This window comes from Pseudorca crassidens, chromosome 6 (assembly GCF_039906515.1).
Source record: "Pseudorca crassidens isolate mPseCra1 chromosome 6, mPseCra1.hap1, whole genome shotgun sequence".
Classification (NCBI taxonomy): Eukaryota; Metazoa; Chordata; class Mammalia; order Artiodactyla; family Delphinidae; genus Pseudorca; species Pseudorca crassidens.
This window is the reverse complement of record NC_090301.1, coordinates 16627081-16655000: the sequence shown is the minus strand read 5'-3', so window position 1 is coordinate 16655000 and position 27920 is coordinate 16627081. Positions and strand designations below refer to the sequence as shown.

Below are 27920 nucleotides of genomic sequence, written 5' to 3'. Positions count from 1 at the left end.
GAAAACAGCGAGAGTTCAAGTCCGGCATGCTTCCAGCCAGGTTTGCAGGCAGGCTCAGTGCATTCAAACAAACTTGGGACAGCAGGGAGTTAATCCTCTCTTTAATCAATGCAGCCTGACCAGCACGTGTGCCAAGACTGGCAGGAAGAATAGCCACTTTGATCACTGTTTGGATTGTGGAATGTGCTTCTCGTTTTCCCTTGCTGGGGCTCCTAAAAGAATCATTTCAACAAATTCCAAGCACTTCTTATTAACTTATTTATTAGTTGATGCATTTCTCAGGCCAGGTGTTTTACATTAGATCACTGTCAAGAGGGACTAGAGTTCAAGGCAAGTATTCTGTCATCCCTCACGATATTGATACACAATAAATAATGTATTTCTGGGAAGTATTTATTAAGAGAATTATAGTCATCTTCATCTCAAACTACATAATAATCATAAGGTAGACATTAACAGGGTATTTTATACCACCTTTATTATAATTACCTGTATAGCAACCTTGCTACTTGTTAAGTTCTATTTTCTTGAACTCCCTTTCCCTAGAAATTATAGAATGTGTTTGATCTTAACATTTTGACCTGATTTTCACCCTGAGACTACGCTGCTTGAATACGAACATTTAAATCGGAATTATATCATCACTACTGAATTTTCAACCAAAAAAATCCTTTTCTTGTAAAAACAAAATTAAGTCCCTCTAGTGGCTTAACTTTCTACATAGTAGAATTAATCCAATCCATTTTTCATTTTAATTGTTACCTAAATTACCTTGATTCACATTACTTCTTTTTTTATATCGATATGTTAATAAAGACTTGCTTTATCAATCAGTTTTGTGTTCAAATAACAGCTTGTCTTTGTGACCTTTGTTTTTTTCTCCATTATTTCAATTAAATCCGATTTTCTGAGTAAAATGCTGCAGATTTTTATGGTAAGAATCATCAAGATTTCATTCTTTTCCCAATTTTGAGCCAATAACAAACACTGCCACATAGAATTTTAGATATTAGTGTTGAATGTTTACCAGGAATATGAATGAACAAAAACCAAAAGTTTGCATTTACTTCTAACTTTAAGCCAAAGCATTAAAAGGGCCACACGGAGGCTCTAGGTACCTGACAAGGTCAAAATGACCTTAGAATGAAAATACCCTTACTCAGTAATGAATGAACTCTAAGGGTCATTCCCAAGCTTGTTCTGGAAGTCTTTGTGCTCTTTGTGGAACAGTGTGACATTTGCCTAATTTTGTGCTGAATCACATACCATGTTTTACTACCTTCCATTATCAGCAAGCAGTAAGAAGCATCAAAGCTCTTAAGTACCGTCAATGAGAAAAATCTAGAAGTGAGAAAAGTGTGCCCAATTTGTTCTGTACTTTGGTGCAAATCACACATTCTACAATGTTAGCAACTGAAGAGTTTATACCAGCAGGAGAAGCCCCAAGTACCAAAGAACCTTCAGACAAAAAAACGTGGCATCTGTAGCTGGAGATAAAAAGCTGGAGGAGTTTTGGAATAAAAGAAACTAGCTTTTGGAATAAAAGAAACTAGCTACACCTGGAAAAGAGGCCTTAGTGCCATCTATTTTCACCCTCTGGGAGGAGAGAAGAACCAAAAATAGACCAGAGATGATGGGGGATTTTATTTTAGGTCACATAGCTACCAGTGGCAGAAGGAAGATGTGAATTCAGCCCAGCGTTATTTCAGGAGAGCATGGTCATTAACTCTTTGTATGGTAGCTAGTGGTACACGATCTGAAAGCCTGAGAGAACACAGGGTATCTCTGCTGTTCACTCGCAATTCTTTTCCTCACATATGTTAATGGTAAGCGTATTCCTTCTCCTCCAATCTGTAGGCTAAGTTTTCAAGAAAAAGACTGGAGGAGAGCATCCTAGTGCTGGCCAAGACTGGAAGGGCTTGGATACTATGGGGAAAATGTCTTCCTACCTTTAACTCAGGGTCTTGATGAAAGAGAAGACTTTGAGAAGCACAGATCTGGAGATGAGTAGCTGCCTCTCCTCCTGCGGGCCTGAATCACCTCACCTTATTATGCCTGTCTTCTTAAACCATTTAACTCCTAACAATGGTCAATGGGACTGGTATCTAGGTATCCTGGATCTTATACCAGTAAAGCCCAATTTCCAGGTAGAAAAGTTCCTACTGAATTAATTATAAGACCTGCGGTATCTTTATCTTCTTTCTGGACTGAAATGCTTCTTTTTGCTCTTTTCAATGAAGTAACTACCTATTTTACAGGTGATTCAATCATTTTAGTTTTTAAAACTCTTCTCAAATATTCATCTGCATGCTTTGTAACTTGATCAGTTTTTATCTTGGTCCTGTTTCCTTCCCCTCTTGAAAGACTCAGCAAAGAGCAACTTTAAGAACTGAAACCCAGGAATCTCTTGCTACAATTCACACTTTATTAAGTCGACTTAAAAGATGTCTTCGAATTCTTATTTTTTCCTAACTCCATGTTCCTTCCCCTTTCAAAATATAGCATCTAGTAACCTGACCATCTTCCAAAAGTACATTTCATCCATCTTCCTAAGTTTTCAGGTCCAGCCTCACAAAATAAGCACTTGAGCTATTCCTTTGTTGTTGTTGTTGTTTTAAATTTGTTTTTCTGACTCCTGTTTGAGGCCTGACAAGTACTAGGGTCTTCAAAATGGTGAAAAGAACTACCATAAATACTCAAGGAGGAAGAAGCCACCCAGGCTGCAGACAGCTGTGAAGTGGCCTCTGACTAGAAGGCGGGAATTGAAGTGAGTCACCACTTGCCTGCCATCTCTGATGTATTCTTTCATACATCAGTATTAAGTAAGCACGGCTGACCTGGAGCTCTCGGTCCCCGTCCTCTTCAAGCTGTTGGGATTGCGGATGAGTTTGTCCAACATGTTGACAATCTGCCCAAATTTAGGCCTGTCGCTTCTCTCCTTCTGCCAACAGTCTAGCATCAGCTGGTGGAGTGCAATGGGGCAGTCCATTGGAGGGGGCAGCCGATAGCCTTCCTCGATGGCCTTAATCACCTATCGAAAAAACAAAACAAAACCAAAAACCCAGAATGGTATGTTACGCTGCCAAGCAAGCTGTTGTTAGAGGTTCACCCTCCTGCTCAGCAAGTTTCCTGTCCATGAAGCTGCCAGCAAGCTTGAGCATGGGAACGGCTCCAATTCTTTCACAGAAGCCAGAGCTGGACCTGAGTGTTGCTGGCCACAGGGCAGGGAAGCCAGCTGTTGCTATGAGGGCTTCTCAAATGGTAGAAAATGCCCATCTGAAACTCCAAAGTGAAGAAGCATCAATGTTCCAAAGTGGTTAGAACCTAATCAGATCAACCACATGGTGTTGGCCTGGCCTCCAGAGACCACAGGGCGATGACCCTCTCATTCTTCTATCAGCTAAACACTCTTAGCAAAAGAGACTCTAGCTTAGTGTTAAAGGCATTCCTTAGGAAGCATTAATAGTTGCCTACAAAACAGAAGTCCCTTTGCATCACTTTAAGCCTCTGTACTCTTACTCAGACAGCTGGTGGGTCAATACCAGAGCCCAACTTCCAGACCTTCCAATCCAGAAGACACTACCTCTCTCAGAAATAGCACATTCCTCAACCCCTCCAGATGCGCCGCCATTTTTAGTTTTGGAAGACCAAAATACACCAGTTTACCAATTCTGTATCTCATTCTTGGTCTCAGTTGGCTGTCAACTGACCCTGTTAAAGGCGCTCAAAACTAGATTTGAAAATTTTAAAATAATTAATAAAAACCTTCCTTGGGGCATTTATATTTTAAAGAGGACCCTTGCACATCTAAGGAAAGAAGTGATAATGATAGGTGATAATGGCCTCCCCCCCAGAGCGGGCCTCCTGCCTAATAAGCCATAAATCATTCCACGGGCTTTCTTCTAATTCTAATTTTTCTAATCTATCTTCACAGGTATTACAGCATTTCTTATTGGCTTTTCTCTAAATCCCCCTTCTTCAGGGTGTGAATTCCAATAACACAATATGATATGACTCACGCCAAATTTCAAAAGGGGAATTACTTCTTAATTTCTTGGCTACTCATAAGCTGGGTTTACGGGTATCCTATGAGATTCTGGAGGTGATTTTCTTTGGGGATTTTTACAAGTTCTGAATGTTTTAAATCAGTCCTTTTTCTCCCCCTACTAAAATGACAGCTCCTAGTGAGACCACCACTGGCTGCAGCCATCTCAGAGATCATGACAGAGTCCCCCTGAGGCGGGTCTATTACTGCTCAATGACTGGCCTTCAAGAGAAAATAATCAATTCAGTTGGGTCCAGTTTATATGTACCAGTATAACTGTGGTTCTTTTAACCAGGATACTGTTTCAGTTTAACAATCATCTTGTGATTTATTAAGCCCTCTGAACCCTTTTCTCCCATGTATTTTTTGCCAACCTCCTAGTGTATTAGTATTAATTTACTTCTCCTTCGAAAGTAGACTTCTATATGCTATCTAACTGAACGTGATTCTATTTATTTCTGGCAATGACATTAGGTCAGTTTGATCCTCTGACGTTCTTTTCTCTTTCCAGGTGCACGGTGTTGACTCTGGACTTGATGAAAACATTTTACATCGAATGGATGAGAACGCAAGCAACATTGGGCTGATGCCAGGTTAACACAATTTGTGACAAACCCTCAGACTTCTTAGTGTTCTTTCACTAGCTCCCAATCCACTGCCAGCTTGGAAGATGGCTTGTGGGTGAACAAAGCATATTTTCTCAGTTTACTGCTGAATGTTTTGGGGGGGGAAGGCCGAGGATTAAAACAAACAAAAAACTTGATAAATTTGACATCTTCTTAACAGTTACTTTGACTCCATTCACCATATGCCAAATGAATTCTACCCATGAAAGTAATTCTCCGGTTACATTTCCTGTAGATTCCTGTTCTATACAGACTCCAATGCAGAGACAAATACACGTGAATGATAGATCAATATTATTTGTGGGAGAGAATTGGCTTCAGATGCTTTTTCACGGATAAAGGCAGACAACTGAAAGTTTAAACCAAAAAATTATTTTAATATAATATAGAAGCTGTCAAAGCTATTGGTCTGAAAATATTTAGAGTGGGAAAACTGACAACATCTTTAGATATTCTGCTCTTATGAGCATTTGGGACCACTCTCAACTGAAATAAAGAAAAGCTTAAATATCCAATAATCAAATAAGTAAATACAGGCACTACTCCTTCTTCTAGGTTGTTGGTCTTTGTTCCTCTGAATGTCTCTAACTCAAAACCAAATGTTACTATACAAGAAAGGTACCTGATGGTGTCTGCATAATCACATCAAACAATAGATTACACACTGTTCACTCCCATAGTCTGTCTCCAGCCTGTAATTATCTATCAGTTATGCTAGCTGCTGTCTTTCTTGCTATTTGCTATGAACCTTCCTTTATAATTTATAGATACTACCGTGTCAACACTACTGTTCCTCTTATTCCTGTTAGAGAATTCTTTTTGCCCCACTGGACACAGAATGCATCAGCTTCTGTATTGCTCTAAACATTCTCCTACTGATAAGGCAACATCCTATTTCTCGAATGCACCTGGTTTTTCACTTAATTGTCAAGGTTTTGCAACATCCTGCTGTTTCAGGATAAGGCAGATGATCAGGTAACATTCCACATCCGAGAAAATTTTTTAAAAAAACCTTTTTTAAAAATACAACTTTTATTGATAAATTGAATACCACACATTCGTAAACACACTCTATGATAATATTTTACCTCTCATATAAAAAAATTAGGGAAGTTCAAGAAATGGCCATTTCATGTTGTTCTGATTTCCAACCCTTCTAGAACTAACTAACACCTTCCCAGAATTAGCTAATAAGTGTTCTAGGAAGATCCCCCCCACCCCGGTCTAGGTTTGTTTTTTTCCTTTCTCACTGGAGATGTTTGTAATTAAATTCTATTACTCTGGAATCTTATTAGTGTCATTATTGAACGCTTTTCTAAAATTGGAGGCATTGTGGATACTCCCTTACAAAGTAGTCCAGATGGTACATTTAAAGGGATGTGTATAATTTACAAAGGGTCATTTAGTGAAGCTTTATTTTAGAGTCCTCAAGGGGCAAGCTCTAATTACAATTTTGCCAGCTTTAAAATATTCACTAATTTTCTTCCAATAAACCTTTCATGTCAGTTTCATCTCATGTGAAATCTGTGTTTTTCAGATATCCTTGCATTTTCTTAAAATTCAAGGTTTAATTTTATTTCAGTATGGGTTTGAAAGTTAACCAAGTAAAAGTACTGTTCCATATCACTACTCGATCAAGCTATGCACCGATCTATCTATCTATCTATCTCCCATATTATACCATTAAGGCTTTGTAATTTTGGTACTGGAAATCCAGGACTCTAAGTTTTAGCTAGATTACTAGACACATCTGTATTAAGAATTTTAAGTTTAATGTATCATTTCAAGCTCAACACTCACTCCATCATACATTAATGCAAAGACATATATTTCAGAACATAAAGACTCACATCTTGATTGGACATGTCCCAATAGGGTCTCTCTCCATACGACATCACTTCCCACATGACGATCCCGTAACTCCATACATCACTTGCTGATGTGAATTTACGATAGGCAATTGCTTCTGGTGCAGTCCACCGGATAGGAATCTTGCCACCCTGTGAACATCCAAGCTCTAGGTTATCCCCCAAGTACACTGATGTGCCATTCTAGTTTCTGAATGTTGTTACTGTTTGCTAAGCAGGGCAACAGCATTCCTGAGATAGCTGTCCAAACAATAACAGGATATTTGTTTATTCTAACTAAAATCTTCCAGGTTGAGACAGTTCTCATATGTTTTCTTTAGTCACAGGGAAGTAAGCAACTAATATGTTTAATTATTTTTTTAAAAAGTCTACCTATTACATGAGCTCTACTTAAGGCAATACTGTAGAAGAAAGGACATTTTAGGTTTTACAAAATACACATGTTATCCGTGGTATATATCAATGGATGTGCAGCTGACAGTAATTTTGACTTCTTGTCAGATTCTCTCACCCAGCAGCACAAAGGCAATACTTAATACTGCTTTGGAAATCATGACCTCAAAAAGTTAAATATGAACATTTCTATCCATCCCACTGTCATCCAACTCCTATAGAGCACGAGAAACATGACCAACGTAGCTAGAAGATAATACGCTAAACAGGCTCTTAGAGGAAGTCAAATAATACCAGATGCTAGAGCCATTATTAACTTTAATGGCAGGAGGGCCAGATTTTGATTATTATTTACTTTTCTAAAAAAATCCTGCAAAAATGGTAAAGCAATTGAATATTACCCAAGAAAAGTTTAAAGGTCTCAAATGTCTCTTGTTTGATTATGCTTATGTGCAAGGTATTTTTAAATGGAGTTTCAAATTTCTTAGGGTTCAATCTGGGGAAATTAATTCAACTTCAGTTCAGACCCTTAAGGTGTTCAAGAGGACATCAATTAAAAGTTTGCTTTATTAGAGCTACTAAACAGGGCAGTAAATTGTACTGCAAATTGCATTGGTTCACTGCAGTTTACTCTGAAAACACACTGTATTACATTTATGCTTGTTCCATACAGCAAGACACTTGTGCTGCCTTCTGCCTTCCTTAAATATTTTGGCTATACAAATGTATCATTCTAGAAGCTTCCTTTTACTTTCCTTTCTCCAACTACTGGGGAAAAATAAAAAGTCTTTAGCATGGACAAGGATGTATTCTTTCCTGAATGAAGGGACTGTGCATTCAGAAGAGGCTATGTGTAAGAATCGAACTACAGCCAAGAAACTGAACACTACCAGAAAACATGCACACACATACACACACACACACCCCCAACGAACTGTACCAAAAAACCCCAATGCTCACCATTGTAGATGCAAAATGGTGAGCATTCAAAGAAGAAAATGGCTGGTCTGCTTCATGTTGATTTCAACAGTGTCAGCCCTAATGGCCAATAACGTTTATGATTCTGTGTTTATTCCATTAGTATCTTATATCCAGATTGTCCGGCTAAGATAGCATAGCCATTAACTGTATACTGATAACTCTTAACTGTGCCTTAATCCTGGCTTATCTACCAGTAGTAAAACGCAGGCCATTAGATACCGGGAAAGCTTGCGTAGTGTAAATGTTTTATAAACCCTGTATATACATTCTCAGGTTCGGTAGGCAGCCGACTAGAAATAGTGTTCTGTCCTGTTTAAAATAAGATTTTTTTAAAATAATAAAAAGGAACCAAGTAGAAAATCTAAAACAAACAAGAAGAAAGGAAGGAAGGAAGGTAGATTAAGTGTGAAAAAATACAATAAGAAGTGACGCTCTAACCTGTGGCTTTGTAAAGTGGTCACACATCTAGCGGCTGTTTCAAAATCCCTCTTGGAAACATGGTTTAAAAATGGATGCATGGCTAGGAAGGGGCTCTGAAGGATGAGGAAACTTGTAAAAATCACAAAGGGTTTAAAACATCAAAGTGAGAGGAACAGTTTCATCAGAGTCAAAGCCCAGAGGTCACAAACCTTTCTTACCCTGGTGGTATAAGCTGCTTCCGGATCATCCTCTAGCACTCGGGACATGCCAAAATCAGACACTTTGCAGACCAAGTTGCTATTGACCAGAATGTTCCGTGCAGCCAGATCTCGATGCACGTAGCTCATATCAGATAAATACTTCATCCCGGACCCAATGCCACGAAGCATGCCCACCAGCTGAATGACCGTAAATCTGCCATCATTCTTCTGCAGAGGAAAGAAATAAGGTACAATCTCATTAGCATTAGGCCAAATTAATTTTCACCAGGCATTCACTACTTGGATCTTTTTTGATATCTGTATCCGCTGTGCAGTGAAACTCAATATGATTTCCGGGCCTTTTTGACCGAAGTCACTAATTCATGAGTAGAGTATATCCTAGGAGCTGGGTTTGCTTCCTGTAATAGATGGAAATTATCCAACTGTAATGAATCTATGGCTCAAACAGCCCCACGATACAAGAATAAATCAAATACTACCCTCCTTGTACGTGGATTATTGAAGAGCCTTTAAAAATCACATCATTCTCTATTTCTCCTCTTCTTCCTTTGCCTCATTAGAAAAAAGTCCATGAATACAACCAAACAGAACAAATACTCGAAGTCTGTTAGAGTTTTCTAAATACCAACATTCTTGGGTTTAATATAAAGCAGTCACATACCCTGAGGAATGCATCCAAGGAGCCATTCTCCATGTACTCTGTTATGATCATTACTGGTTTACCTAGAGTTTCCAGAAAGAAAAACACAAAACCCTTGATGAGCACTGCAGTTAATGAGATAAAAATGGGCTGTGCGCAATTTTCCTGCCAGGACACCTGTCTTGTGCGATCTAATTTAATTAAAACAAGCCAAGCTTATGCCTCAGCTGTGGGGAGCTAGGAATGAAATATTAAAAGGACGAGTAGGTTTAAATTCCATCTGGAAGGTTAACCCTTTGGGTGGCTTGTTGACAAGGTCTTTAATAAAGTGGCCTCTGGTATCCAGGGAGCACGTGGATGGGTATTTGCTCTCTCAAGCAAATGGAGAAGGAGATAAATGGCCCGTTTAAAGGAGAAAAAAATCTTTAAGATAATTAATTAATTCTGTCCCCAGAAGAGCCACTTGTACAATGCTAAAGGAATCATGAACGGAGAAACTTTTTTTTTTCTTACCTATTTAGAGGAACCCAAGCTTCTGGGAGCTACGTTGGATACTTCATTACCCAGACTCATCTTAAAGTTCAAGCATGTACCATCTTAGCTTCTCCCCCTGCCTCACTCAGGCCAGGGGCTATATCCTTTCTTTTCCCTTTTCCTACCTATAAATAAACTCAGTCTGTTTGCTTCCTTAAGCTGCCAACCTCAGCAGCAGCAACAACAAAATCACAGAAAAGGGTCAATAAGTGATTTCATCCTAGGCAGCGATTTTAATTCAGGACTAGAACCTTTGTGTGCCCTTCTCCCTTCTCTAAGCAAAGAAATCAGAATGATTTTAAGCTTTGAGAGAAGGGGGAAACACTTTCATTTCACTTGGGTTTTCTTTCTGAGGACCTTAGGAAATGAGGATCCTTCTTTCTAAAGGGTATTTGTGGCAGTGGGGTGTAAACCTTCGATATTTTACTAAGGCAAGGGGTACAGCCAAGAGGACAGAAGAGTTCCTGTGAGGAAAATAAAATGTTAGTTTGAAAAATCAAAAACATTCATTGCTGTCCTTGTGGACTGTTTGGACGTAGACATCCAGTCAGGGAAAATGGGCTGGGCTGTGCCACTGCCGGAAAGCCCCCAGAATTATTTTAAACGAGTACATTTCCCGCCCAGAGCCCCTATCAGATGAGACTCTGTACTGGTGTGGGGAAAGAAGTGTCTTCATTTCAGAGGCAAAATTTTAGAAGAGCAGACGTTTTTAATTTCAATGAAGTCCCATTTATCCATTTGTTCTTCGATTGAACATTTGGTACCGTGCCTAAGAAATCTTTCTGAGGCAAAAATGTTGGATTAGAAAACACCACCACGAACATTTAATTTTCAAGTGATGAATGAAAGCAGGCAGAAAAAGCAGGAATCTCGGTGTAGACCAAAGGATGAGTCAAAACCACTTCTAATCTCTTTCCCCTTGGCTGGAGGGAGTGGTCCCCGTACACCTTTCCATCCTCCATCAATATTATTAGGAAGCCTTTAGTCCTCAGACTCATTTACCCTCTGCATCTGTGACCACACAGAACAAATGCATCTAAATGAGTTTTAATTAACCTGCCTCAATCAAATGATACTTTGTCAACTCATGAGAAGGGGTGACTCCCCTGATGGTGCATTAACACCTACTTCCATTTCACCAGATCCCTCTGGAAATGTGGGGAAGCAAGGAGAAGATCCGCGGGATACTGGCAAGAATTTATAGTCTCCCTGTCCATTTACAAAGTTACTCAAGGAAGTCCAGTCATGAATTCACACTCTCCCACTCTTTCACCCTCACCCCTCCCTAGTCTGACAGTTGGCACTATCTTCACAATTATTCTCCATTTTTTTGTTTATGAAAAGTATCCATTTGTCAGAATATTTATGAGCTCTACAAGAGAAATAAAGATGAATGTCTCCGTAAGCACAGAGGGGCTTATGAAATGGGTCCAGGTTGGGCTCCAGGGTAGAGACAGACCCTTTCCCGGAACAGGCAGGGAGGCAATGGGGAGCGGAAAGGTGGGGGGAAGGGGATGGCTCCTCTGGTGGAAATTTTAAACCATTTTAATTCAGTGACAAGTGCATTATGCAAATGCATCCAGTCGTTTGTAACAGTTACAGCTGTAATAGCCATGGGTTTTAGACGTCACAAAGATCCCGTTTCTTCCCTCTTCTGCAGAGGTGCTACAAAAATCACTGTCTGCCCCAGGAAAAACACCCCAAGTTGAACAGAGCCTCCTTTTGAGAAAATGGACCTGCAGAAGTATTTAAAGGGAATGTTATCTTTTAATTAAAGTAGTGAAGGGCTGTGGGCAGCTCCACAGGCCACAGGAAAAATATTCTGTCTGTAAAACTCATCTTAAAAAGCAAATAGAGCTATTCTATGCTAACTATAGACTTCACCTTTGGTGAAAACTTATATACCCTTAGCATCAAGGTTCCTTTTTTGAAGGATTCCAAAGATGGGGAAAGATGTACTTTTTAAGACATAATAATGCCAGTTAACACTTAGTTGTGTTTTTTTTTAATTTGCTAAATAAGCATTATGGCAAACATGCTAAATATTCCATTCCATTTTTATCTCTATTTTACAGATGAGGAAACTGAGAACTTGAGCAACTAGTCAAGGCCTCATAATTTACTAGCAGTAGATGATGTGTAAATCTTTGGTCACTAGGCCAAAGGTGCTCAAAGTGTGGTTCCAGGGACTATAGCTTGATTGACCTTGAGCTCTTCAGAAATGGGAACTCATGGGCTCCCACTCACTAAATCAAACCTCTGAAGATGAGGCCCAGGAAAGTGTTTTAATGAGTTTTCCAGAATTCTGATGTATGTTCAAGTTTGAGGACCTCTAAATTAGTATATATCTGCTCTCACTTTTTAGTAATTTCCAAATTTTCCCTGCCTAAAGATTGTGTACCCTTGTGTCTTACTGCCCCCTTTGCCCCAGACCTAACATCCAACGTTTACACCTCCATTTCACCCACTGCGGCAGCCACGCTGCACCGGTTGATGGAGGACGCTTTTCCCAGGCACCTGGTATCAAATTAAATGGCTCTTTGGCTGTCCTGGAGACACAGCCCCAGGCTTACAAGATCCTTGACTTGTAGTAACTATAATAGGTACTAAGGCTTCTGGAACAGAGCCACCTTCAGTAGTAACCATTTCAGCTGCCCTGTCCATGTGGTGCTGTACAAGTTGGTCTTGGCCAGTCTTACAGGTGTATTCAGGGCCTGCTTCGCAAAATGCATCTTTTGAGCTGTGTCGGATTTTAACTGAAGCGTGCTTCACGGGCTGAGCGAATGCTAATGGACTAAAAAAGGAAGATGCAACCAGGTGTTCCTGGAAATAGGTGCTGAACTGCAACTGCAGCTCCATAAATCAGGCAGAGCAGACAAGCAAATCCCCCAATATAACAGATGACCAAGGTGCACTCCCTGCATCTGGGACCCAAGCTTCGAACATAAGGTGTGGTGAGGTTTTGTTGTGTTTTATATGAAAAGTACTTAAAATTTATTTTGCTTACCATCTGCTTGCGCCTATCCTGTGACAATCAGTTTGGTCTAGCAAAGATTTGAAGGATGGCAAGGCATACCAAAAATCTGCAATATTAATTTCGCTAAAATCTCACACAAGCTGCCTTGGAAATAGGGTATCAGCCTACACCATACCCCCATTTAGAAATGACTACAAGATTAATGACTTGTCCTGCACTGATTTCCTCCTATTAGCAATCAGTGGGTCTGCTCCATCTGTCATTTCCCTGGAAAGAAAATGTGTGTTTAATTTGCCAGTAACTTCTAACTTGGCTTTGTAAAGGGAGCGACGCACATACATTTGGTGACAACGCCTTCCAAGTGAATGATATTTGGGTGGTCAAACTGTCCCATGATGCTGGCCTCACTCAGGAAGTCCCTCCTCTGTTTGTCTGTATAACCAGCTTTCAATGTCTTGATAGCCACGTAGATTTCTCTTTTGCCAGGCACTTTGAGACGCCCACTGCATACTTCACCAAATTCACCTTTGGGAGAGAAAAAGAACTGACTCTGAACCAGAAACACGTTCAAGGAGAAGGAATAACAGCCAATAGCTAACATTTGTTGAGTGCTTATTATACAGTAGGCACTGTGCTGGTGTTTTATGTAGATCAAGGAAATTTCAGGTACACAGATATTTACATATACAGGCACATACAATACATTCTAATGCATTTATATAATCCACATACATATATTTAATATCCACAAAGAAAACAGGCTTATAGACACAGACACTTACCAACTCCTATGACTTTTTCAATCTTAATGCAGGATGCGTCGATTTCTTTGGCAAATTCTCGAACTGCTTGGTTGGGATCTTCGTACGTAAAGGGATCCACGTAAGTTCTAACACCTGAGTAATAAACATGCAAAAGGTTAGTGGAACACTTCTCAGGAACCACTAATACACTGAAGTTCTCTGGGTCTAAAAATAGTCAGCACAGAAAAAATTTTCTTAGCATGAGAAAAATACTTAGCGTAGACATAAGAAAATGTTTAAATTCTTGCTCCGGGTTTCGTTAGTGGGTAAACAAGAATTGTTTGCTACTTAAGAGGCTGTAGCTCTACTGAGCTCCTGGAATGTCTTCACACTTCAGGGATGAAATTTTAAAAACAACCTATCCCGTGGAAGAAAAGAGAGTCTCTATAAGGAAATTTGGAATGTGTTATCTAAATATTGCTGTCCCAAATGCTGGAGAGGGTGTGGAGAAAAGGGAACCCTCTTGCACTGTTGGTGGGAAAGTAAATTGCTAAAGCCACTGTGGAGAACAGTATGGAGGTTCCTTAAAAAACTAAAAATAGAATTACCATAGGACCCAGCAATCCCACCACTGGGCATATACCCTGAGAAAACCATAATTCAAAAAGACACATGCACCCCAGTGTTCATTGCAGCACTATTTACAATAGCCAGGTCATGGAAGCAACCTAAATGCCCATCGACAGACGAATGGGTAAAGAAGATATGGTACATATATACAATGGAATATTACTCAGCCATAAAAAGGAACGAAAATGGGTCATTTGCAGAGACGTGGATGAATCTAGAGACTGTCATACAGAGTGAAGTAAGTCAGAAAGAGAAAAACAAATATCGCATATTAACATATATAGGTGGAACCTAGAAAAATGGTACAGATGAACTGGTTTGCAGGGCAGAAATTGAGACATGGTTGTAGAGAACAAACGTATGGACACCAAGGGGGGAAAGTGGTGAGGGGAGTGGGGGTGGTGGTGGTGGGATGAATTGGGAGATTGGGATTGACATGTATACACTAATATGTATAAAATGGATAACTAATAAGAACCTGCTGTATAAAAAAATAAATAAAATAAAATTCAACAATGAAAAAAAACTAAACACAATTTAAAATTAAATAAATATTGTTGTCCCAATCAGTTGCTCACATCCTACCCACCATCTCCAGCTTTCTTCCCTTAGGGAAGATGATAGAAACTTTCTCAAATGACCTGTGATACAAGATATCATCTTTTGCCTCATATCTGGACCAACAATTGACAACAATTAACAAACTAAGATTAAACCTAGGTTAAGTGGACGAGAGGGATAGTATCTGCTATTTGATTTGAAAATACAAACTCTGTATTGGAGTTCCACTTTTATTCTGTTTTGGAAAGAAAGTGCTGTAAGAAAAGACATTGAATTTCACCTGGAAGCTTTGGCGAATCAATGGTTTAAATACTAAGAAGGGTAATTCGGCCACACCCCATAGTCACTGGTAAACTGAATTTGGAATGTGAGCTCTGGGGCAGCCAGAGATGTCCAGGACAAGATGCATTAGAGATTACTGGGGGGCTTCCCTGGTGGCGCAGTGGTTGAGAGTCTGCCTGCTGATGCAGGGGACACGGGTTCGTGCCCCGGTCCGGGAAGATTCCACATGCCGCGGAGCAGCTGGGCCCGTGAGCCATGGCCGCTGAGCCTGCGCGTCCGGAGCCTGTGCTCCGCAACGGGAGAGGCCACAACAGTGAGAGGCCCGTGTAACGCAAAAAAAAAAAAAAAAAAAAATAGAGATTACTGGGAACTTGCCACTGGCATTTACACCCCGCCTCTCCCTGCTCGAGCTCTTGGGGCTTTGGGGCGCTGAGAGGTGTAGGATACCGGTTGGCTCAAACCCTTTGATTTTCCAAGACTGTCAGTTTTGTCCTCATCTCAAAAAAATGCATCATTTTTGTTTTTAAAAATATATACCACATGCAAATGAGAAAGTGTGATTTTAGAAAGGAAACAAGATGAACAAATGGAAAATTATCAGACACTCCATGACCCTTCATCACTTCACATGCTCTAGCCAAGAAAACCTTTCTCAGGATTATTCTTCCAGCCCTTCTACCTCCCTGTACTAATAAGGTAGCTATTAACCACTCGGTGTTATTTAGATATAAATCAGTTAAAATTAAATAAAATTTAAAATTCACTTCCTCATTCTCACTACTTTTCAAGTATTCAGTGGTGCTTGTGGCCCCTTGGCTAATGCATTAGATGGTGCAGATAAAGACCACTGCCATCACCTCAGAAAGTTCTCGTGGACAGAACTCCTGGAGAGACACCAACCACTGTCCATTCCAGAGTTTTCTATCTTGCTCAAGTCATTCAGAGCCGATTCTTTGAATTCAGTCTTTGACTCCACTTGGAATATCAAAATAATGAAAATCCACTAAAGAAATATTGATAGTCCTGAATTCCACAGCACATATTCTGTGGTGTGTTCTATTTCTTATTCTACTGTCTCCAAAATGTTTACCTTATAATAAGAGAAAAATTGTGACCTTCTAAATCTTGCCACCCAGCTACAAAAATGAGCCAGCTAGACCAATACTTTTTCAGGTTGGAGGATAAGATAAGGAAAAAGAAGCATCTAAGGAAATTACCCAACCTCCATCTTTAATTTCACTTAAAAAAAAATACCAATCACCTATTTCAGTTTGAAACCCTGAAGTACATTATTTGGATAATTTCATGAAAGGAATATAATATTAATAGCCATGTGAATATTATTTAGACATTTCTAAACCGAAAACACGAGACATGCTCTAAAAATAAAATTATTTTCAATCCAGTTTTCTGTACCTTGGTTCAAATGTTTCTCTTCGTCTGCTTCTTGTTTCGCTTTACTGTATTTACTCCGTCTATTAAAAGATAAAAAACAATATTTTCAAAATCTGTAAACCACAAGTTCTTTACTACCATAATATAAGTCAGGCAGATATGTAATGCACATTTCACAGATGAGAAAACTAAGGTTTATGGGAGGTGAAATAACAGGGTAAGTAACTTGTCACCGCAGAGTCCAGAGTCTCTGCTCGTAACCACAGTATTAAACTGAGGTGATACAGCAAATATTTTATAATACAATTATAATTTTAAATCCCCAGGAGAAATTTATTGTATTGAAAATAGATTAGAAGTTTACTGGCTAATTTCCCCACATACATATTCTGAATTAAAATAAGTTTCCCTAGGTGAATTCTGCATACATCAAAGGCAATCGTAGTCAGTATGTGATAAGTAATAGTAAGCCCTGTTGCTTTCACCACAAAAAAAACTCATTATCCTATTATATGATATTCTTAAAACAATAGTTTTGTGGTTATTGGCTTCAGCTGCTGCATACAAATTCCTAAATGATTAACGACAATTTAAAAGGTAAACAGAGTTTGTAGAAAACTTGCAGCAGTAAAAATAAGGATCCGGGACTTCCCTGGCGGCCCAGTGGTTAAGAATCTGCCTTCCAATGCAGGGGACTTGGGTTCGATCCCTGGTCAGGGAACTAAGATCCCACATGCTGTGGGGCAACTAAACCTGTGTGCTCTAGAGCCCGCGTGCTGCAACTACTGACCCCCCACGGGCCACAACGAAGATCCCGCAATTAAGACCCCAAGCAACCAAATAAAAACAAAACAAAACAAAAAACAAGTTTCCATTTGTCGCCTAATTCTTTTCTCCAAAAAACAGTGTATGGTCCTACAGTTGGCCTTCTGCTCTCAGTGTCCCATAGGAGTGAGATCAGGCTTGGTTACAAAAAGTCTTGGGAAAAAGAAAGCTTGACTATATATAATTCTTGAATCAGTCATCTTGATACATTATACATAGACACATATATATGTGTCTATGTGTATGTATGTTCAATTGGAAAATCAACTCAGTCCATATTAGAACTCTGTAAAGTTGGAAGATGAGACCATATTAGTGAATAAAATATGTACATGTATGTTTCTGTCAAAAATGTCAAGTTTATATTGCACTTTATAATCATCTTGTAATTTTCTTAGAGCTTTAAAGATGAGGTCCGTCAAGACTCTTATATGTGAGGAAACAGGCTCTGTGGTGACAAGAGTCCCTGGTGGCCACAGGGGGTCGCAGCAGTGTGATCCTGTCTGAATCTGATAACCTGAACCCCTGCACTTTGAACAAGTCAAGAAGGGCAGGATGGTCATGGAAAAGAGAGAGGGCCACGCAGTGCCACCAGAGAGCAGCCCAGTCACAGTCACGTGTCCCAGCCCTTCACCCACATTCCTCTCCTAATTGTCAGCAACGCAGGAACCAGCTCTGCAGTCAGACCTCAGAGCCTACAGATGTTCCTGTGTGTATAATTCCCTTGCAAATAATAATACTTGGCATTTTTACACTGCATTTAACTTTTCAAAGTGCTCTCATCACATATATTATCTCTTCCCCTAACTGTTTGCAAAGCAGGAACCAGCTCAGTAAACAGAGACCTCAGTCACTAGAGTTCACTTCAAAGTGCGAGTCATTCAGTCCCAAATAATAGCTTGCATTTTTACTTTGTATTTAACTTTTAAAAGAGCCTTCCCATATAACATTTCATGGCATCTTCTCAACAACCCTATGAAAGCAATCAGGCAGACAGACACATGTTCAGTCCCATTGTACAGATGAGAACATGGAGGCAGGAGGGCAAGTCATTTACCCACGACCCTCCTAGCAAATACAGGAGTGTGTCTGCCCCATCTAGCTCACTACCTCACATGCCTCTCCCAGCATGGATGAAGTTATATGATGATAGCTGGTGAGAGTTAATTATAAGTCATAGTACATTTTATATCAGTAAATCTACTTAAATTGGATTCCACTTGCTCTCAAAATCCATTGCTTCATCAAAGAAGCTAAACAGGTTTAAACATCCTGAAACCAAACATTTGTATGAAAGATGTAGTCCCCTCCAAAACTCCCCCTCCCCTCTCCTTTTAAAGGAAATATAAGAGTGTTAGGTCAGGGACTATGAAAATAGCATTTTATGTCAGGGAAATGCGTGCCTAGGTCCCAAGGGTGTGATAGGGTCCTGCCAGCCCGGGAGATTGTATCTTATCAGAGCTCCTAGAAGCATTATCTAAAATTACAAGTATATATTTTAAACCACTTTAGATCTCTAATACTGATTTGAATTTCTTTCCTTCAAAGAAGAAAAAATGCATCGAGCAGGGAAGCTTTTGTCCCAACTTTAAACTTCAGAGAGTTCATCAAAAACCCTTGTAGAGGGCTTCCCTGGTGGCGCAGTGGTTGAGAGTACACCTGCCAATGCAGGGGACGCGGGTTCGTGCCCCGGTCCGTGAAGATCCCACATGCCGCGGAGCGGCTGGGCCCGTGAGCCATGGCCGATGAGCCTGCGCGTCCGGAGCCTGTGCTCCGCAAGGGGAGAGGCCACAACAGTGAGAGGCCCGCGTACCGCAAAAACAAACAAACAAACAAAAGACCCTTGTAGATACCAAAAGAAAGGGGCAGCCTCAAGCAGCCCAGGAGTGCCATTTTCCATCAACATATTCATGAAATCTGTGCAAAGCCAGAGGAGAGGTAAAATAGCAGGGACATTACAAGGCTGACCTGCCCACCCCCTCCTCAGGCTTCCGAACATAGAAGGAGGAAGTAAATTAGGAGGTGTATTTTTTTTTTTATATAAAACTCTCTATTTTTATTCCCTCGCCGCCATGTTTTATGTTTTTTTTTGCGGTACACGGGTCTCTCACTGTTGTGGCCTCTCCCGTTGCGGAGCACAGGCTCCGGACGCGCAGGCTCAGTGGCCATGGCTCACGGGCCCAGCCACTCCCGCAGTATGTGGGATCTTCCCGGACTAGGGCACGAACCCGTGTCCCCTGCATCGGCAGGCGGACTCTCAACCACTGCGCCACCAGGGAAGCCCTGTTTTATGTTTTTGATGTCACAATTTACATCTTTTTATCTTGTGTATCTCAGCAAACTATTGTAGTTATAGCTGTTTTTACTACTCATGTCTTTTAATCTTCATACAAGTTTTGCAAGTAATTAACCTTACAACTTTAAATTATTCTGATTTTTACTGCATATTTACCTTTACCAGTGAGATTTATACTTTCATATGTTTTCCTGCAACTAATTAACACCCTCTTGTTTCAGCTTAAATAAGTCCTTTTAACATTTCTTGTAAGGCCAGTCTAGTGGTGATGAGCTCCATTAGCTTTTGCTTGTCTGGAAAACTCTTTCTCTCTCCTTCAACTCTGAAGGACAGCTTTTCTGGTAGAAGGTGTTATTATTATAATTTTTTTTACATCTTTATTGGAGTATAATTGCTTTACAATGGTGTGTTAGTTTCTGCTTTATAACAAAGTGAATCAGTTATACATATACTTATGTTCCCATATCTCTTCCCTCTTGCGTCTCCCTCCCTCCCACCCTCCCTATCAAGAAACTTTACTTGGAGTGTTACTTGGAGGAGAAGACCCCAGTAGAGTACAGGGAATGCTGACAAAGAAACACAGGGATTACTGTTCAAAAGCTAATTGTAGCCTATTAGCTACTTAATAATACCCTTAAAACTAAAAAGCCTGAGTCCTGCTCTACCTTTGTCACCTGATGACCCTTTCTCCTTAGGCTCAGGGTGGGACAATGTGTTCGTTATTGTCCAGAGAAAGAAAGCCTATGGAAGCTTATCGTTGGGTCAGCCAGACCAGAGGAAACCACATCGCCTAAAAGAGTGCTAAATTGACATCCAAGGCAGATCACCTGAAGGACAGAAGGAAACCTTTGTGGAAGATTTTCTAATTATTGAGACGTGGGCAAGCTGATTACAAAAAGGGGGGAAGGAGGGGAGTGGTTTGTGAGTGAATGCTCCCGAAGGAAACATGGAACCTCTTAACTGCAGGAGGTAAAGAGACTCCTCTGCAGGTGAAACTTTGAAAGCCTGTGACTAAGCTCGCCTCTGTCAAAGGGAGGCGGAATCAGGGTATTAACAGACATTGTCCAGGGACAGCATGAGACCCCAGCCCTGCCCTCCCAACCAATGTGTTGTTCCTGGCACCTTGACTACCCGATAAAACCAACAAAATAGTGGAGCGAAGTGTGACAGGGCCCAGCACGCACCCCACTTTTAGTAAAATACTGACTTCCCCGAGCAAGTCGATGGGTTTGATTGATGGGGTTCACTGTTCCAAAACGAATTAGCAAAAGGTAAGTAATTTATTCAGCTAAAGTGCAGATTAAAGAAGATAAAGCAATGTAATAACTAGCATAGCTCCGGGAGGACACTTTCCAGCGTTTAATGGCATCACCTATACAGATGCATCGAAGCTATTCTTCTTTCTCCCCTTCCTTAAGCTGTCATTGTTCTTGCACCCAATGATGGCTACATGTTCTTCATGAGCAACATTTTGACATGGGTGGAACTGAACCACACGAGGGCACACAGGTTGTTTAGAAATGTTCCCGCAGTACCATCAGCCAACGAATTGTAGGAATTTACACGACTTCATCAGAGCCAATTTAGGCTAACATTTAAGTGTATTCATTCTTATGTGACCATAATATTACAATTAGGACACTGGGGAAGATAGAGTCTGAATGGTGACTGTTTTAGCATTATGGGAACAGTTTCAGCTCCAAAGTGGAAAATCGTAACCTTGCAAAGAAGATAAAACTAACGTGCAAGGTCTGACCTTACAGCATGTGTTAGATTACACATCAAATCACACATCACAAATGGTACATCGTGAAGGAGACTCCTGAAGCTCTGGTTTGCTACAGTTGTCAATGCTAACTTTTGATGTACGTCAATGTTTTCAGTCCAGAAGACATTAAAATAATCTATCTAGGCCAGTACTGGAAGTCAGGAGAGATGGACTTCTGTCCTGATCAGGCAACTAACTAGCTGTATGACCCTGTGCAGCTAACGGTTTAACCTCCTCTCTAGGCCTCAAGTTCCTAATATACAAGATGCCCGTAGTTTCCTACCCTGAGCCGTATGTGTACCTCCTTCACAAATTTTGCCATAGCCATTTCATTTTTTTCTTAAAATCAATTAATTCCCTTCTTTAATTCAGGTAAAAGGGGTACTTTATAACCCTAACATAAATGGAAACCCGGCAGCACCGGAGATCATCAGAAGGTCAGTAGAAACGCCACCTATGGCTGGCTATCAGGCAGTACTTGTCTCTGGTCACCAACTGTCCTTTAGAAAAGAGGAACTCATCTTGCATTCTAATTCTTTCTTAAAAGTGTTTCTCATACATACTGAACAATAAAATACTATTTGGGGAAGACACACTGGCCCAAAGCAACCTGAATGAATACTATTTAGGATGCTTGGAGGTAAACTGAAAAAATCATTCATATAAAAGGGGGAGGTAGTTGTCAGAGAAATTTAACACAGTTGATCACTAAGTTCGTTAGTCCTGAGGTTATGACCTTATCATTGCATTTTAGGATGTCATTGTTAACAGTCAAAAATCACTTTCAAAAGCAATAAAGTGGTCACACCGTGGAGATCACAAATGTGTACCTACAGGAGTAGAAGGCAATGGTGCCAACAGAATGTGCATGTGCAGTTTAGGAAGACTTCTAGAGACAGCATTCCATAAATACAAGAAATGCTGTACCTTAAACCACCCAGATGGCAGGCACAATTACATTCTCTGAAAAGCTGACAGAATCCTTAAATTATAACGTATGTGATAAGTGACACGGGAAGACACTGATCAAAGATGCCTATAAAAAATGTAAGTTAATTTCCTCAACATAATGTGGATGGTAAAAACATATAATAAATCTAAGTCAATGTATTCTGTAGATTATTTTAAATATATAAATAAAATGTATAAATTTAGGTATTTCATTCTTTCACTGAGATCCCCAAATGTTTACACTTCCAAGCTGGTCAAAAGAAAAAAGTGGATCTTCTCATTGGAAAAATTAAAGATGACTCTGACTTGCCTAAAGCTCATATTTCTCCATATAAAGTAAATATAATAAAATAAACAATTGCTGTAAAAAAAAAAAAATCCAGCAAGAGACTAGCTGTGAGCCTGAGGGCATTTCCTCTTTCTTAAATGACAAATTAGCAAACAGATTGTCCTTTGAAGTAATAGGAAGGACTGAAACTCTTCTCACTGTGTGGATCTCTGCCCATCTACCTCTTAAAACAATCTCCCATGTCATCAGCAGTGTAGGGAATCACCCTATAAGGGGTCCGTCCCTCGCATCCATTCTGCCATCGACTACCCATGGCTCTAAGAGGCAAGAAGCAGCCGCATCATTTTCCAGGCTAGGATGTTTCATCTGTCGCTCTTCCAGATGGCTGGCTGCAGGGTGGTGAGATGATTTTAGGGGTACCATTTACCATCTTTCATTTGTACTCTCACTAAAAGCATGGACCAGACTTTTGTCTGCACTACCTGTCTCTTCTCTTCTCACCTGTTCTTGTCCCATTTAAACATCTGCGGTCCGTTATGACAGAGCACACAACCTGCTTGCGGAGAAGAATCAGCTGAGTGTGCATCGGCCGCTGCAAAGCCTGTCAGCTACCTGGCTCCAGGCAGCCTTTCCGTGACAGCTTTATGTCCGACACTAAAGAAGAATCAATAGGAGGCCAAGGGGTTGACATTTCATTTTCTAAGAAGTGATCCATTGAGGACCAATCACCAAGCAGTGTTTATCAGCCTTGGGAAGTAACATTTTTTTTTTTTAATGGGGGAGAAGGGACAAGATCATGGCTGGGTAACTTGACAGGCACAGTTCTCTAAGGTGGGGACTCATAATTGGAAATCCGATCAATCCTGCCTTATATAATAAAGTGATCAATAAAAAAAAGCAGAAAGGAAATTAAGTCATCAAGCTTGCGATGCTATTTTCTATAGCTACAGCTTTTAATAAACTTGTCTTCCTGTATTACATTTTCATCTGCTTTTCTTTTTTCTTTTGTCAAAAAAAAATCTGAAAAAAAACTTAAAACGAGGTGACTTATTTCTAATTACTCCTGTCTGACTGCTGTATTTAGGACAACTTAAAATACAAAAAATAAACAAAAACAGTAACTCTAAAGGAAAGCCAGACTACAACTAGAGAATTCTTCCAACCAATATCCTGGTTGAGATTCGAGACGAGACCCACTTTCTGTGAACAAGCGTTCTCTCAAATGGTTCTGAACATTCTGGGGTACTGGATTTCAGTCACAGATTTCTTGCAGTGGCAGTTATTAATAATTTTTTCCTTAGTTTTAGACTTTTCAACAACTTTATTTTCTGATGACACAAGTTGTTTATAATACACTGTAAAAATTTCAAATGCAGAAATACGTAATAACGAAAGCAAAAGCCCATGTAATTTCTATACAATCCTCATCCCACTCCCTCCTCTTGGCTATCAGATGGATATAGATGAATGCCTATAGTTTCCATGTGTTTATGAGCCTGGCATGTGTACAGGCACAAAGTCAAATGACGATGAATAAGAAAGAGGTCCATCCTGATTGACTTCCAAAATCAAACGCCAGGAAAGGAAAGAACTCTGGGAATTCAGGTTCTGTTCAGGCCAAGTTGAAGTTTCCGAAGCCTGAGCTGTACTATTATATAGGGTACAGTGGGCATGTCTAGATGTATGTTTGTGTGTGTGTATTACAGCAACAGGGGTGAGTGTTTGTGGTGGGTTTAACTCCTTCAAGACGAAATTCACTGCTCTAATCAAACAGACTTTGCACCAAAAAGAACACACACGATGACAAATGGAGGTGCCCACACACAATAAGGAGTTGTGCTGTACTGTGCGAGAGGGATCATGATTGATCTCTATATACCAGGACATTCTGCAGAGTGAGAGCAGAGACATGATATTAATAAATACGGGTGACAACTGAAACCATCCAGGCAAACTAAGATATATGGTCATCACCTTAATTATAATGTACCACAAAGTGAGAGAAAATCATGGTGGTTTGCCCAGGTCAGTGGAAATAGCCAGAGGCTATGCTGTGACATCAATAAGCTCATCAACTGATGAGCCAGGAAAAGACAGTGCAACAGACAGTGGCCTGAGATCCAAGCACGGCTACTGGGGGTCCAGTAACAGATCTACCACTAAAGCAATATAGTGACTCCAGACAAGGACTATAGCTTTCTGAGTATCAGTTTCCTCTTCTATGACATGAAAAGATTTATATTTAAGAGGATCATTTTGACATGCCCGGGTTCTGCTTTTTTCTTAAAAGCCCCATCTTGTAAAACAGTTGATGGCATGGGGGGTGGGGGTGGGGGCGTAAAGGTTGGAGAAGGGGAAGATTCTCACACGTGAGACAAAGAGGACCTAGATGTGGACACACGTTGACGATGAGCAGCTGCCCCCTCAAACCCCCTCCCCCCCATTCTTCCGGAAGCTCCAGGCAGTGTTAATAATTGATGGAGGCAATGATAATAAGAAAAACTGGATCAAAAGAATATGCTTTCAAGCTCAGGGGTTGGCAAAGTATGGCCCTCAGCCAAATCCAGCTCACCACCTGTTTTTGTAAATAAAGTTTTATTGTAACACACACACACACACACACACACACACACACACACACACACAAAAGAATATGCTGTCAAGCTCTTTCTATGCCTCTCTTTTCTAGACTGTTTTCCAAGTATCAAGTTAGAGTGTAAACTCTCATAGAATAAGTAATTGCTGTTTTAGATCCATTTCCAAGAACAATGCCATGCCCACGAAGTGCTCAAAGGATACTCTCTGGAAATGTCGATGGCTTTTCCTAAGGGAAGATGGAATGCCCACTTCCTTGCTTTGGTTACTGTTATGAATATCATGTTGAAGTACTCTCTGTGTGACAGATGATCTACTTTGCCTATCAAAACTCTCCTGTCAATAACTCTTAGAGGCAGATATTTTATTATCCCTATTTTACAAAAAGGAAACAATGACTCAAAGAGGTGAAGTAACACAGTTGACAAATAGAGCTCAAATGTGAGGTCTGTTTTATATGGCTTTTTTTTTTTTGGCCTTTGGCAGTCAGTTCAGGCTTAAGAGAGGTATAAATGTAACACCTTACAGCCTAGAATATCTAGAAAGTTCCCGATGGTCTGCTTTTCAGCTTAGTTTCCTGCAATCAGTTGGGTCTTTCCAGGACTCTCAGTGGTGAGGGCTGCCACCAGGGTCCAGCCGGAAGCTCTAGCAGCGGGGTGGGGAGATCAAAGCAAAGAGGAGGGAGTTTGTGCTGCAAATGCCATGTTTATGATGCTAATCAAAAGCCTCAGCTTTGTGTGGAGGAGACAAAAAGCTCCCTCATAAAAACTGGGAAGGGGGTCAGGGGCAGTGAGTGGCTTAAGTGCTTACCTCCTGCTGATGACAAAAGCGGCGATGAGAATAACCACGAGCACCGCGCTGCCGGAGACGGAGACCAGCAGGACGGTGGAGTTGGCCCCGTCTCCAATGATCCGGGAAGGCACTGGCAAAGACAGTTACACAAGGATCACCTTGGGCAAGGTCCTAAGCGCTAGAACTTCTGACTGTCACAAGTTTCAACTCTCTGAAGCCATTTGAAATGCTCACAGCCTATTTTGCTCTACGTTAAGTATTCACACAACAGCATCTTCTAAGACAGCCTTAATGAGACAAAGACATTCTTTTTTATAATTGTATGAAGAACTCCAACCAGAAGACTCTTATTAAATCCTATGGTAAACATTTCCACTCATTGCTTTTTCTTCTCTTCCTTTCTAGTCTCAGCCCAAACTCTTACTTAAGGATCTGATGAATTCCTTAGTGAGAAAGACACCTGGAAATTGCCAAAAGGACAAGCAGTTTTGAATGACCTCTCCACTGCATCCTCACACCCCATCTATAAAAAACCTGTCTATTATTGCCCAGCTCAAAAGCCACTTCCTCCTTGAAGCCTTCCAGGATAATCACAAAGGATGTCAAACCCCTTCAGATTTTATTCTAGAGTACTTTCTTTCTTTTTTCATTCATATTCTATTTAATAATTTGTGAATAAAATTACTTTCTAGAATTAATGTAGGAAATTCTGCCCCACCAGCTCCTTATCCAGTAGGCTCAATTTTGGTTTGTTAATTATGGAGGGGAGATGTCTTATGTAAATTGCTTATTCATAGGTATGCCCTCTATTAACATTTTGATTCAATCATCCAGTTGGTCCAACTCACAATGTTGAAAGATTGATGTAGTTGTCTAGAGGGGCTTTTAAAAAAACTGATCTGACTTGATTTGAACAGATTCCTAGAAATACATAGGAGAGAAAAAAAAAAAAAATTGGTACCTTCTCTAATCTTCCCAGGGAGAAAACTCCTTAGCTTAATGTAAGATAGTTATGCAACTGTCCATTAGTCAGTTTGGCCATCCCAGTTTTCATGGTTTACGGAAGGCTCAACACAGGAGAAAGATAGACATTTTTCAATCATATGAAAAGACAGATCAGATACCGTTATGAAAAATGTTCTTCTCTAAATAGCAAGAGGTGTGCTAAGTTACGGACACTGGTTATCTAGTTTCAAGCAATAGCCTTTGCAACAAAATGTTTGCCTAACCAAAAATCTGTATAGCCTCTTCGTTCACCATAATGGGATTTGCCCTGGATTGTACAAAGAATCTCAGAACTCGTTACCTGTGTTGGTTGTGACCTCCAGGGGCTCGCTGAAATCTCCGTAGCCAGCTGCTGTCCTGGCTCGGACGTGGAAAACATAGGAAGTCAGAGGGTTCAGGCCTTTGATATCCGTGTTCCTGGCAGCCGTCCTAACGATCCGATAGCTTCGTTCATTCTGATCCTACATTACGAGAGGATAAAATTAGGGAAGGTGGCAAAATAAATCTCCCACTTACTCCGATACAGTATTAAGGCAGCCAAGCCAGTCCATTCAGAGGTTGAAAGTAAATGGAGACTGATAAACTCTAAACACTATATTCAGTTCAATGTTAGAAGTACTATTGTTACTTAGATGTTGAAAGAAATGTGGAGTTCAGGTATGATCGCTATTGACACTGACCATATCCAGATCTTTACCCGTAATCTTTTTTTTGAAAAGAACATTAGATGATGGTTGATGGCTTTTCTCACTCCACACCCAGCAATTTCACAGAAATAACTACTGCAAGAAGGTCCCTTTTCTTTTTCTATTTTCCATTCTAGAAAATGTCAAAAATGTTATAATCTGGTTTCAAAAAAAAAAAAAATCCTGTCCCCTTTCTGCTTTTAATAAGGAAGCCAATAAGTGATTACCTTTAAAAAGAAAGAGACAATTGTTCATTTTCTAGACAACCTTGAATGCAAATAACTCTCTTCAGAATGCTGTCCTTTAAGAGACAAGTTATTTGTAAAACATGATGTCTTTCTATAACTTTAAGAGGCTGAAGAATGTAATTTTCTTTCCTTGATTTTCTATTAAAAGT

General features: G+C 40.2%; 1 protein-coding gene across 3 annotated transcripts in view; it reads right to left on the bottom strand.

Annotated features, from left to right (window-relative positions):
* EPHA4 (EPH receptor A4) overlaps positions 1–27920 on the bottom strand; it is a 143717-nt gene that overhangs the window by 9028 nt on the left and 106769 nt on the right. For all 3 annotated transcript variants that reach the window (XM_067740442.1, XM_067740441.1, XM_067740440.1), the window contains exons 7-15: positions 27139–27298; positions 25851–25962; positions 16338–16396; positions 13488–13601; positions 13045–13230; positions 9216–9277; positions 8552–8761; positions 6522–6671; positions 2838–3031 (exon numbers count right to left, since the gene is read on the bottom strand). In XM_067740442.1, the coding sequence (XP_067596543.1) occupies positions 2838–3031; positions 6522–6671; positions 8552–8761; positions 9216–9277; positions 13045–13230; positions 13488–13601; positions 16338–16396; positions 25851–25962; positions 27139–27298 (1247 nt within the window). The remainder of the gene's footprint in view (positions 1–2837; positions 3032–6521; positions 6672–8551; positions 8762–9215; positions 9278–13044; positions 13231–13487; positions 13602–16337; positions 16397–25850; positions 25963–27138; positions 27299–27920) is intronic.